General features: G+C 43.2%; 1 protein-coding gene across 4 annotated transcripts in view; it reads left to right on the top strand.

Moving 5' to 3' along the window:
* casz1 (castor zinc finger 1) overlaps positions 1-12,665 on the top strand; it is a 170,108-nt gene that overhangs the window by 117,552 nt on the left and 39,891 nt on the right. The window contains exon 1 of one of the 4 annotated variants that reach the window (XM_086141196.1): positions 4,862-4,940. The exons of the other annotated variants lie outside the window; for them this stretch is intronic. Coding sequence (XP_085997322.1) covers positions 4,862-4,940 — 79 coding nt within the window. Of the gene's footprint in view, positions 1-4,861; positions 4,941-12,665 lie in introns of those variants that run through there. 4 annotated transcript variants of the gene reach the window in all.

The following is a 12,665-nucleotide window of genomic DNA, read 5'->3' as shown; positions in this document are numbered from 1 at the left end:
ACTGGTGTCAGTGACCTGCCAGACTACCAGCCACTGTGTGGGAATGTTTAGTTTGGGACACAACCGTGTTATTTTTGTCGTATCGAGGAGAGGAAAGCGCAAACTGCAAGGGTAGCAGAAAAAAAAATCACCAAACTTTCTCTACAAAGGGCCTGGCAACGTTTGACTGCACATGATAACATCGTCCGTCCACATAAGAAGTCCTCTTTCAGCTGCAGATTATTAACACATGGTTGAAACCGGCGGAGAGTATCTCGCTCCAGCCACAGGCTCTGATATTTATATTTATCTATCTTTGAGACAAACATGCCACGCACCTGCAGTTTTGTATTGTGTGTTACTGCAGTTTGTTGTCACAGAAAGAGTCGGTACAGTAGAATTTGGTCGGGGCAAGAGGAAGACTGTAATTACTGTCTGGCAATTCATCTAGTCACTGAATAAAATAGTGTTTATCCTGTCGCCCGTGTTTCTGTCATGGCTGAGGGAGGGGTTTAGCACAACTGTGACAGCGAGGGCAATGAGTGCAAGAATTGTGACTCCGAACAACCTTTCTTTCGTCTCCCTGGCCTCATCTTTTTTGTCTCTCCCCTTCCTCGCTCGTTCTTTCTCTTCGATCCGAGATCCGGCGCCTTATCATAGGAGATTTGCCTTTCTCCTTCCTCACACACCCACACACAAATAAACATAAAAAGCTAATTTGTTAGCGCGTGCATTTCAAAGGCCCGAGCGGTAGAATATTGTGCGGGGAAAAGTATTGCTTTGTCAAATGTTGACATGTGTTGCAAACATGGGGCCTTCAGCAACGGCAGCAGCGATCCGCAGAGCAGCCCAGGCACATTGTTGGCACATGAAGAGAGGACGCTTTGAAACAAGATTAGCCTCCAAATGGCCCTGCCTGACACCACCCCCGCCCCCCGCCCCATCAATACTCCTGTGCATAATGTACACGCACGTTGTCCTACAGTAAGATGCTAAATGATCAGATCCGCTGAAATGTTTATAGGCCCGTTTCCTACCAAAATGAATTTTTGCGCACCACGAGCGGTACGTCGCCGCGCCGGAAGGTGTTCACGCGCTCGTTATTCCGCGCGGCCCCTATTGTCTGGCGCACGGTTTGGCTGGGTTTTGTTGGCCAGAAAGAGCACGTCGCTGTCACTAAGGCTACCTCCCCTTGGCTTCGGGTCAGGGTGACACCGGGCAGGGGGAGGAAAAAAAAAATCTATCAACCCCACAGACCGCCCCACAAAAATGAATAAAAATTGGAAAACAACATGCAAGGTCCACCTAATAGAGGAACACTTGCAATATGCTGATGTTTTCTTTTGCACACTGTGTTTGCTAAATTGCCTTTGACTGCGTGCATCAGTAATGAAACTTTATGTCCTTGTGGAGAGGGCAGCAAGTCCATTCCAGTTAGGACCGGGACGATCTCTCCTGTCTGGCTTTTGTGAGATTTTTTTTTTTTTTCTAATACGCGTCCTTATGAATAAATGAAGCCCATGAAGTCATTTTTTCCATATTTGTGTGAATTGCTTTAAAAGCATTTTATCATGTCATAAAAAAAAGCGCAATTGATCTGCTGGGCTTAGCCCATTGGACAGCTGTGTGTTTTGTTAATGGCCACTTTGCTCCAAGCAGCTTATTAAAAAATTTATATATAAATGCTAAAATTGCATAAATTATTTAGATACAGTAAGCATTTTTTTGTTTTGGTCAGGCAGGGAGGGGCTGTTATCAGTATGGAAATTTACCATAGTGTAATATAGTAATATATCTGCCCAGACACATATGTGTCCTCCTGACTGCACCCCCTCGCATGCAGAGGCGCTGGGAAAAAAAGTATATATTTTTTGATGACTTCGTTTCAGCAACCACGGAATGTCACCCATATCCTGGTTGATTGTACTTTCGAGTTTTATGATGTTTTTTCATTGATTTGTTTCCCTGGCGCAGCTGCCGACCTCTATTGAGGGACGAACATAATCAGCGCTGACGCAAATTAGATGGTTATTCGTTTCGAAAATTGACAGAAAAACAATAAAAAAGATGAAATGCTCCCAAATCAATAGATATAATGAAATTCAAATAATCCGAGAGATGAGGTCTCCATGGCAACTGATAATGTGGAAAAGAAAACAATTTAATAAAGGACAGACACGCTTTGAAAACAGATTGGGGAGGGGGGCGGCTGTAAAGCGGGGAGAGGAGAGCAGAGGAAAGAGGTGGGGAGAGGGATCGGGAGGGAGGGGGTGCGCGGGTGTTTGCGGCTGTAGTGGTTGCTCTATAGCTTGTTTCCCCCAGTGTGTGAAGGATCTGTGTCTGTCCCAAGGACACCGGAATAATTAGAAAAGCTTTCAGGCCAGAAAGTGCAGATTCAGGTTTTAATACACAAAATTATTTCAGGGGCAGTGAATCGGAAAACCATTTGTTGGTGACCTTCCTGAGAGGCCTCCCCCTCCCCGGTACAGGGCAAGATGGAGGCTATGTGGCAGCACCGCCTGAGTTATAGCATATTTGTGTTTTTATAGAGGCATGGGGAATGGAGTTGGTGAAGTTGGGAGGGGGGTTGCGGGGATAAATGTGTGTGCGGATTCATTTCGGTGTGCGTGGATGTGTGCACAGGGGGATGGGTCATAGGGAGACCTTCATGTTGAGTGTGGATCTGGCAGGAGTTTGGGCAGAGGGAGGGAGAACGAAGATGAGAAGGGAGAAAGTAAAGCGGCAAGAGAAAGAGGGGAAGTCGAAGATCCGCCTGTATTTACAGATCAGTTGTCAAAAGGAGCCATTTAAGGGGAATGCGCCCGTTCCTGCACCCTGACAGGCGAGGTGCCTGTTTAAAAAGCAAAAGACAACTATGAACCTGAGAGAGAGATAGTCAAACACAGCCTTTTTCTGTTGAAGACAGACAGAGCAGGGGGTGGCGATGGAAGTGAGTGGGTGTTAAGTGACTTCATTTGTAGTCTATTTAAGGTATGTTTTACTTGTCCTCGTGCAGCTCCTCCATCATCTTAAGACAAAGACCGCGCTCTATTTAGTCGAAAGGGAATAATGACGGAGTACATCATCCTTATTTCCCGTAAATACCAATTACTTTCTCTCATCTGACTAAAAAACTATATTTGATTTCAGTCTGGCTGTCATGGGAGATTTGGAACTGAGGCAAACAGTGATAAGTCAACCAAAAGAACAGCTCTAGTTCCCTCATTAGCTTATCACAGCTTAAAGTATGTATACTTTCCATGGCTTTATTCAACATCCGTGTCCTGTTCTATTAACATCCTTTTTTCCTTATTGCTCTTTGACAACATTTTGTGTCGTTGGGCGTTGGAGCCTCGTCTGTCAAGTTGTGACTACTATTTTTTTGTGTCATTAGAAGGCTTTGTTTGACTAAAATACGGTTGATCCACCCTCTGTTCAAATGATACCAACAGGATATCACGTCTTGACTTCAGATACCCTTATCCTGTTCCAGGTAGTAATAAATAGAAAAACAAGCCTTCCCACAAAGCTGAAACTGATAATTACTGTTCTGATATTTTAATCGTGATCAGGATCTGTGCTTTCCTGCCATATACGCCATCATAAAAGTTAACCAATATTAGATAATAAAAATAAAAAAAATAAAAAAACAACAAGGGATAAAGTTCCACTGAAGTCCTTTCTCTTATCTAGAATCCAGGAGTTTGGCAAAAAGATCCGTGGCCTTAAGAATCCTTTCATACTCCTCCGTGGAGGCGATTGCCTCAGTACAATGTTGTCAATACTTGTTTTTATTTCATCTTTTAGCAATGATTTTCTCCTTTTTTACATTGAAAAATATAACTGGGGTCAGAATCGCCGGCTCATTGAGACACACATTTTAGCTGCCCTTATTCAACGGCGTTCTGACATTCTTCAGCCAGACAGCTAATATTCTTCAGTAATGATATTGCAATGTGAAAACTGCCCCTCAAGTAGGAAAGAAACTAGAAATTCCCCACCGTAAACTAGCTAAGAGCCTTCAAATCTCGCATCCAAGTGTCAATGAGCACTGTTATCTTTTTTTAAATAAAAACTCAGATAGACCAGAGACCTGAAATATGAGACACAATTGGCATTAGCCGTGTGTTGTCTTTATGGACATGCATACTGACACACACACAGGCGCGCACACACACACACACGGCGCGCAAAGCACATGTTATCACTGCCAACAGTAGCACTGGGAAACAGCAATTGCTGTGTTTTAGTCAGTGTCGCATAAGAAGGCAAGAGTGTGTTATTTTACATGCCCAAAAATGTCTCTCGCCTCTCTCTCCCAACAGCTGGCTTTTGAAGGACCAACTGTTTGTGTACCCATCCACCCAGGAGTGTATGTTTGTGTGTATGCGACTACAGTAATACAACTCAGGGGCCTGTGAAACCAAGACAGAGACAAATGGGACGGGACTGGAAAGGGCCGACGGCCAGTTCTCCGCGCGCACCACCCTCTTTACACCTGTCTCCCACAAACACAAACACATGCACGCAGCATGTACAGCCGTGCCACTCCGTACAGGGCTCTCATTGTAGCAGTGACAGGAGGGCGCCCGTTAAGTGGTTCTCTATTCCTAGGGGCCAGTGTGTGTGTGTGTGTGTGTGTGTGTGTGTGTGTAGAAATAGGGTGGAAAAGGGCGATGAAGGACCCCTACTGGTAAAGTGGGTAAACTTGCACAGCCTCAACATCTGTGCTCAGGGGGGGTGGGGGTGCAAGGTGGGAGGGGAGACAGACAGCGAGAGAGGAGGACATAGTGGGAAAAGGAAAGGAGTGAGAAGGAGAGAGGGAGGGATAGAGAGACAGAAAGAGAGAGCAGAGCCTTGTCAGTGAGCAGTTGAGGAGAAAATGCCTTGCTTTGTGGAGAGAATACTTCCAGGGCAGGAGGGAGAGGTGAAGCAGAGCGCAGAGGGCGGTCTGCTGCCAGGTAAGACTCTCACACAATGTCTTCCCTCCCTCAACCCCCCCGACCCCCCACCCCTCAATCCCAGGCGCAACTGGAGTTGAGTTCTGCCCTGAGGTGAGAGGGTCCTCTACTAGTTGCAGTTGGCATGAGTAAGGCATGCATGTGTAGTGGTGTAGTGGGTGGTGTCAAAGTGTGTGTGTGTGTGTGTGTTAGAAAGAGAGAGAGACAGAGAGAGACAGACAGAGAGAGGGAGGGAGCAATAGAGGGAGAGAGCAGGTGTATTATTTGTTTTTTTTTTTTCATGGAAAAAGACTATGATTTAATTACAAATTCACATTTGCTCCTGTAATGCATTGAATGTCAGTGATGTGTTTAATTAATTTTAATGGTGTGTTGCTTCCTCAAAAGTTTTTGTTGTTGAGTTTGTGTGCTATGCCTCATAGCACAGTTCCACTTTTTATACTTTAACAGTTATTTTTGTCAACATCATACACAGTGAAAAGTAACAAAGTGGATTTATTCAAGTGTTTTCTCTGTGCTGAACTTTTCAAGGGGAAGTGTTATGGTTTTTATTACACTTTGTTTATTTCACATTTATTGTACTTTGCAGATAAAAAGCTTTACATTCAGTGCAGTTTCCAAAGCATCATCAAGTGTTTTACAATATATGTCTCATTAGTATCTCAAGTACCGCAAATAAACTTGACCAATTTCAACAGTCAAGGGACACTCACATAATTATTTATTCATCATATCAGTCTAATTATATCATATTTACTATTATTTTCCTCTATATAAACTTTTTTCCTTGTTCTATTAGAACTTTATTTTTAGAAGCCTGTTTTGTCCTTTCAATAGTAGGTTTTATTTAAGTAAAGGATCAGAAACTTTAATCTAACATTCATGACATACACAACAATATTGTTCAGCATTATAGCAAATATTCCACCCCAAAAAAATGATGGCCTTTTCTTGCCGATACAGTGAATAAAGCCCATACAATTATCTTTTATTTAAGAAAAGAAAAAAATACATAATGAAATTGTCTTAAAATAGACATCATATGAACCTTAAATCTCCCTGTCCTGATGTCCAGTGCCGAGATAATTTATGGTGAAGAGATTGATTCGGCTGTTTAGATATAGATGATGTGATGGAGAGTTTTGTCATCTGAGGGATTTTCCACTCTATAAACAGTGTCTGTTGAAGAAAAGCTGAAAAGTCCTCACCTCCCTTGTGGAGACATTGGTCTTACAGGAATAATCCGCCTTGCATACAATAGATTTTCTTCTTTTGGTTGAATAAATACTGCGCGTGTCAACATAAACACATATTTACATGCAGCCATTTTGGTGTCTGCCTCCATAACAGTAAATGTGGTCCTCGTAAGGGTTGTTGAAGTCCGCCAATATAAATAGATAAATATATAAATAAAATCAAAAGACAGAGGAGGCAGTAGTTCACTTTAACTTACTGTTTATTTGTTTTTATACCAAATGCTTCTAGCTTCTCGTGTAAAAAGGTGAAGTCAGAATTTAATTTGGCTTGTGTTACCCTGGCGATCTGGCTACCCCTCCCATGTCCCAAAGGACTGCTCTGGTTGCTGTGTGTCAGCGCGTGTGTTTGTTATTTAACTTGTGTTTGTCAGTGTGTTCCACTGCTATGTGTGTGAGAGCATGCGTGCGTGCGTGCGTGCGTGCGTGCGTGCGTGCGTGCGTGCGTGTGTGTGTGTGGGCGCGTGAGTGTGTGTGTTTGAGTACTGGGTGGTAGTAGCAGCATTCACAAGAGAGACATTTTACTAAGCAGACATTTCCCCCTCTGTTTTCACTCTGACCTGGTAGGAGATTGATGACTGAATTGTGGAGTACATGTTAACAGTAACTGGTGATTTATGAAGATACTTAGGGTAAGTGAGGCCGCACAGGCTGGAGGGGAAGAAAAAGATATAGCCTTTTAAGTTAATGCAAAAATATAGCCTTTTTAAGTAATAATTGTTATTACTACTGCAGGGGTTTGGAGAGAGATCTGAGTTGGAGTTGGAGTTGCAATGTGAAGGTTTTCCTTTTCCGTTGGCTGCATGCTTCCCTTTGTTTGGGGACTTTTAAGTTAGATTCCTCTCAGTGTCGCAAGTTCAATGTGTGGAGTAAAAGGATAAAAAATAAATTAAAAAAAACTACTTGTATGGAGACAGATATACGTAGACCATGGTGGATTAATTAAGATGGCCTAATTCCAATAATTATTTTAAAAAAGGAAAGTTTCATGTAAGAAACACAATGGAATTTTTTTTCTTGGATGAACCTTTGCACTGCAACAAGTGCACTGTATGTTTTGGCCGCTCCATGAAGCCAAAGATCTCTTAGAAAATCCATATGCAATTTTAGAAGAATCAGATTCTCTCCTGTTTCTTGGCTCATAAATTTCCCTTGATATTAGGCACACAGAGGATCTTCCTCTCGATTTAAATAAAATCACTTGGACGTGATCTATGGTATTTTGATGGAATAAAGCAATTTTGGGAAACACAAAACAGTGCTTCTCCTGGAAGAGACATGGTTTTCTCCTTTTTTTTTTTCAAGCCACCGCTTAGACTGAGCGAAATGTTTCCTCTGTTCTCTCAGGGACAACTTTATTTCCTACCAGGGATTTAACACTCACTCAGTCCCCTCATAAATACAGCGTCCCTCAGCCCTTTGCTAGCCCTAACTCATGCACTAACTCTCTAGCTAACTAAACTCATATAGCAGAGCCAACGCTTGTTTGTCTTTTACCTCAGCCTTTCTCTCTAGGTCCCTGACGACCATCCCGCCAGGTTGCCGCGCTGATTTCTTTTGCCCACTCCCGTCTTGGGTTTTAGACAAAATGGGCCTTCGTACAGTATATGAGTCGGCATAATCCCCCTCACGCTATTTAGAGCGAATTTCATATTCCGAGAATGAGCGCGTCTCAACACAACTCAGGTCTCCGAAGAAAGGGGTAGACCTTTGATTTGCTTTTTGAAAATCTCTCTCCAAGGTTCAGGACCTGAAACTGCTACATTCACGGCACCTGTTGAAGCCCTCGGTCATCTTGGTCTGAAAGTCTATATTAGTGGTCAGGTTTTATTTTTTTTCCCCTCGTCCGTCAGCCGGCGCTGCATCTACCGCCAGGTATTTTCGCAGGTTATCCCAACGGCAGAATAAACTGCAGTCATCACACAGCTGATAAATTAAAGAGATAAAGGCATTCGACTTTCAGCTGATGAAAGAGCTCATGTGGGGATATCGTAGTACAGCGGATCCTTATACTGATCTGGTGCCGATTGGCATTTTGGGAGGAGACAGCCGTTCTGACGGGGTTCCTGCATTGGTTTCATAAAAGCCTGCTGGTACCTTCTGTTCTTGGCGTTCAGTCCCACTGGCCCAACACTGACAACTCCTCAAGCATCTGAAGACCCTCTGAAGTCAAAATTGCCCATTCTGATTTCTCATGGCGGCGCCCATCGTTTTGTTGCATTTGCGTCTGAAAACACAGGCCCTGCTTGGAGGAATTACCCTCAGCACTTGTTGTCGAACGGGGGAGGAGGATATCGTTGCTCTTCTTCCCCTCGTCTCCCTGCTCTCCTTGCTGTCCTTCCTTTCTTTTTGATCTCACCATCAAATCTCTCCCCGTTTTTTATGAGTGATGTTTGCCCGAGGTGGCAAGGGAAATGGCTGGCTGAAGAAGACATTTGAGAAAATGTGCCTGAGCAAGCTATCACCTTTGATAATGCCATAGTTCCGCTGGGAGATAGAGAAGAAAGCCAAAGAGTAAATGAATTGTTGGTAATGAAAAATGCCATGCAAAAGGGACTGTCTCTCTGATCCCAACCTGTTCAACTAGTAACGTATAGTACAACAGATCAAACATTTCTCTGTTGTTTTACCACAATATATGTGTTTCACCCAGAGAATTCATTTGGATCTCTGATGCTACACAGTGCTCTTTTTGCATATCAGCTGGGCACCAAATAATGTCACCGCGCCGCACACCGCGCTCGCACTTACACATATCAGGAACCAGGTGATGCCAAATCTGGTATACCTTCAGGCGACAAAGGGGAGGTTATGCACATGAGGATACTGCTGAAACAAGAGGAAAAAATGGGGAAGTGGATTGGTGTTGGAGGCAGAGAGAGCAAGAAACATTAGTTTTAGTAATTACTACCTCCAGGGAGAAGCAGTGGCGAGGACAGAGAGGCAAGAAATCGCACGAAGGAGGCCCTGTGTGCAGATAATGAAGGGGTATCATTGTAGTTCTGACAGTGTTAATCTTAGAGTGCTCAACTGTATGTTTGTGTGTGTGTGTGTGTGTGTGTGTGTGTGTGTGTGTCTGTGTGTGTGTGCGCATGCACAAGCGAGCACGCGTTCGTATGGGAGTTCCTTTGCGTGCGTACTTGTGTGTGTCTGCACCTGGCTGTGCGTATTTTTCTCTTATACTTGGATGTATTAAGGTTGCTTTACATTGTCGGTGGATTTCACCTTAACAGTAAAACCATCCAGGCCACCTGTCAACGCAGTTTATCAGACTTGGCTGACAGTTTCAGCAGCTTTCAGCTTCTTGAAGACCATTCTGGAACTGTGCAGCCTCTAACACCTTACAAATCCCCGGGTTTACATACCAACAACGGAACATGTCTTTCTTTTCAGAAAGGAGAAAAAAAAATCACGGGAGGGGGGGAAAAAGGGACAATGAAGTCCAACTTTTCTTTGCTGGTCTTTTTTCTCAACTTTTTCCTGGTTCCATTTGAAGATGTGAGACACTCATTTAAGGCTCATTGCACACCGACACTCAACACGCAAGGAAGTGTTATGAATATGTATCAACACAGCATATGGCAGCGGTAGCGCTGGGACTAGGTGTGTCCAGAAGGTAGAGTAGTGCCAATGCATTATTCTACATTCAAATTATCACAGTAAGAGTGCAGCAGAGAGCTGAAGGGTGTTCACCACCTCTTTAAACAGAGCACGAGAAGAACCTAGAACTTGTGAAAAGAACAGGGGACTCGTGATGAGACGAGAAGTCGGCCGGCTGGATTTCCTCATTTCGGCGGATTCATTTTGCCTGGTTGAAACTGAATACTCGTTGACACAAATGTGATTAAAAGTGATATTTCTGACACATTAGGATGCACGCAGGAAGTAACCACCTCTAAAGCGTTCATTATGAGATGCATGACAGACCTGAATATTTATAAAATAGGTTTTAATAATTAATAGCAGCAATCTGCTCCCGTAATTCATCAGATTTGCACTTCAACAGAGTATCCGTTTTCACTTTAAAATAATAATAAGAGGAATATTAATGTTGCAGAAATGTAAAACGGGCAGCTGGATACAGCACAAATAGGCTAGCGCTTAATGTTCACTTCTGAGGTTTTACTTTAACCTGTCAGTTTTCAAACAAAATTACATTTTAAAATGACATCAACACCGCTCGGTTTGAAAACCTTCTGTTGTTTGTGCTCGACAATTTAGCGGGTAGCTTCTCCCAAATGTGGTAAGTTATGAAGATAAAGATGCAGGAAACAAAGTAGGTTTGGTGTAGAATGCAAAAGTAGTTTCTGTGGTTTTATCAAAAGCAAATTTATTTGTTTGAGTCAACTTAGCAGCACTTCCTTTAGTATACTGAGACCCAAAATAGACAGCACCTCTTTTTTTCCTGTAAAGGAGCTTTGCTTCTTTTATTGTTTCTTTTTTTTTCTCTCCCCTTTTTGAGTGCCGTTTCGCAGCACCGTCAGTTTCAGTCACTGCATATTTTTCCTTCTATTCCACGCTCAGAAACAAGATTGTTCCCGTTCAAAGTGAAAACTACTGTCTTTAATTCCATTTCCAGTTCACATAATACTTTTTCTTTTAAATAAAGCGCACAGTTCAAGTGCTGTCACCGAATCAACAGCATCTTAATCTGCACTCCGCATCCAATTTTCCTGATTTCCTAAATACATATCAATGCAATTCCATATATTTGATAGTGTATGTCATGACCTACAGCCACCAGAAAAAGTAAAGTAGAAAGAAAGCACAGCGCCTGCTTCCATCAGTTCTGTTCTAGACTCGCACACGCAAAACAAGGCTGGTATTAGTTACAGCCACTTGACATATGTGTTTGTAGTTTATTATGCACATATTCATTCTTCTCAGACAACACATTGCACCCTGATTGTCAATCCCGTCCTGCTTAACAGAAAAGTAAGAGTAAACAAACAAAATATCTAGCAGGAGACATAGCCACAGGGTATAAAAATGCAAATCTACAAGCAGGAAGAATCATTCTCATCACTTCCTCTCATAGTTCTACGAAGAGTAAAGATTTCAATCAAAAATTAATGCGCTTCAGACAATATTGCACCAAACACTGACATTTAGTTTGATCTTTACCACACACCATTTTGGACAGATAGAGAACCTGCACAGGGTGACATTTTAATAGGCACCTGCGATTCATTCTGTTGCATTTAATGTCCAAAAGAGGAAAAGTCTGTGAGGCAGCGCAAATAATTTAATGGCAGCTTGGGATCGATGCTGTCAGCACAGGCTTCCTGTCTGGGAGTACATGTTTTTGTTGTTGCGTTTTTTTTTTTTTTTTTGTCTTTTTTTAATTTTTTTTTGGGGGGGGGATGTTGAGAGAGGAGTGTGAAAAAGGCCAAAGGAAAGAATGGGGGAAAGTGGAAAGGGGAGGAGGTCAGCAAGCCGTCATAGAAGCATTCCAGCATGGGACTTTTTGGGGGAAATTGCTTAAAAATATTGACTTGCGCTCACCACCATAAGGCCCCGGTATCTGAAAAACAAATTTGTAATGTAACCTTGGAAATCAATTAAGAAGTTCCCAAGAGCTTAAGAAAAAAAGGGTAGGAGCCACCCCCCCCCCCCACACACACACAAACGCGCACCCGCACTCACACACACACACACACACACACACACACACACTGCTTTCCCTCCCCTTACCTTAAGAGGGGCTTGGATCTGCCCATCAGAGCCATGCCATGTATGAGGAAGCTTTGTCAGCGGGGCCTTTATTCAATTTTTTCTAATGTCGGAGTGCCTTATATGCTGTCAAAATGTCTTAAGAGTCTTATTAAAGAAATGCCACAGCTCATTTCCTTGTAATGCAATTCATATGGTGGTGAAAGGGGGCATGTCTAAAGATCTAAACAGCTTTGCTTTTTAGGCTTCACATTAGGGTTTATCTGTGAGGGCTTGTCATTGATTGACATTATCTGGCCTGACAGGGCCTCATATCAAGGTTAACCTCATGGACAAAAGTGCCACCCGCACGGACAGACAAACACCCGCTCTCTCACACTCTAATAAGGCATCATCTCCTGAACTTCCTGCCGAGAGCAGCGCTACGTATGTGTGCCGATTTCATTTGCAAATGTATGCCAGGTGGAGATTTCCAGAGTTAATTGATAACTAATGGAGCGGCATGTGCTGAGTTTACCCTGGAGGATTGACACTGTGTGTTTGTGTGTCCTGCGGAGAGATGGAGTGGTTAGACGATGGTTTAAGAATAGAGGTAACTTGGTTCGTGGTGCGGTTCCGGTTCGTGTTGAATTAAATACGCCCCCAAGATCGTGACACCGAGTGGCACGTGGCAATCCGGTTGTACTGACCTCTCGGGCGACGAAGCCGTTCTCCTCACGATGCAATAACGTGTGCAACAAATACTGATATGAGTGCAACACATACACTCAAACACACATCTCAACCTCACCCTCCCAAC

The sequence above is a fragment of the Fistularia commersonii genome, chromosome 34 (assembly GCF_037954325.1).
Source record: "Fistularia commersonii isolate RoL2024-O1a breed Wild chromosome 34, RoL_Fcom_v1.0, whole genome shotgun sequence".
Taxonomy (NCBI): Eukaryota; Metazoa; Chordata; class Actinopteri; order Syngnathiformes; family Fistulariidae; genus Fistularia; species Fistularia commersonii.
Note: the sequence above shows the minus strand (reverse complement) of the source record. Positions and strands in the feature narration are given on the sequence as shown.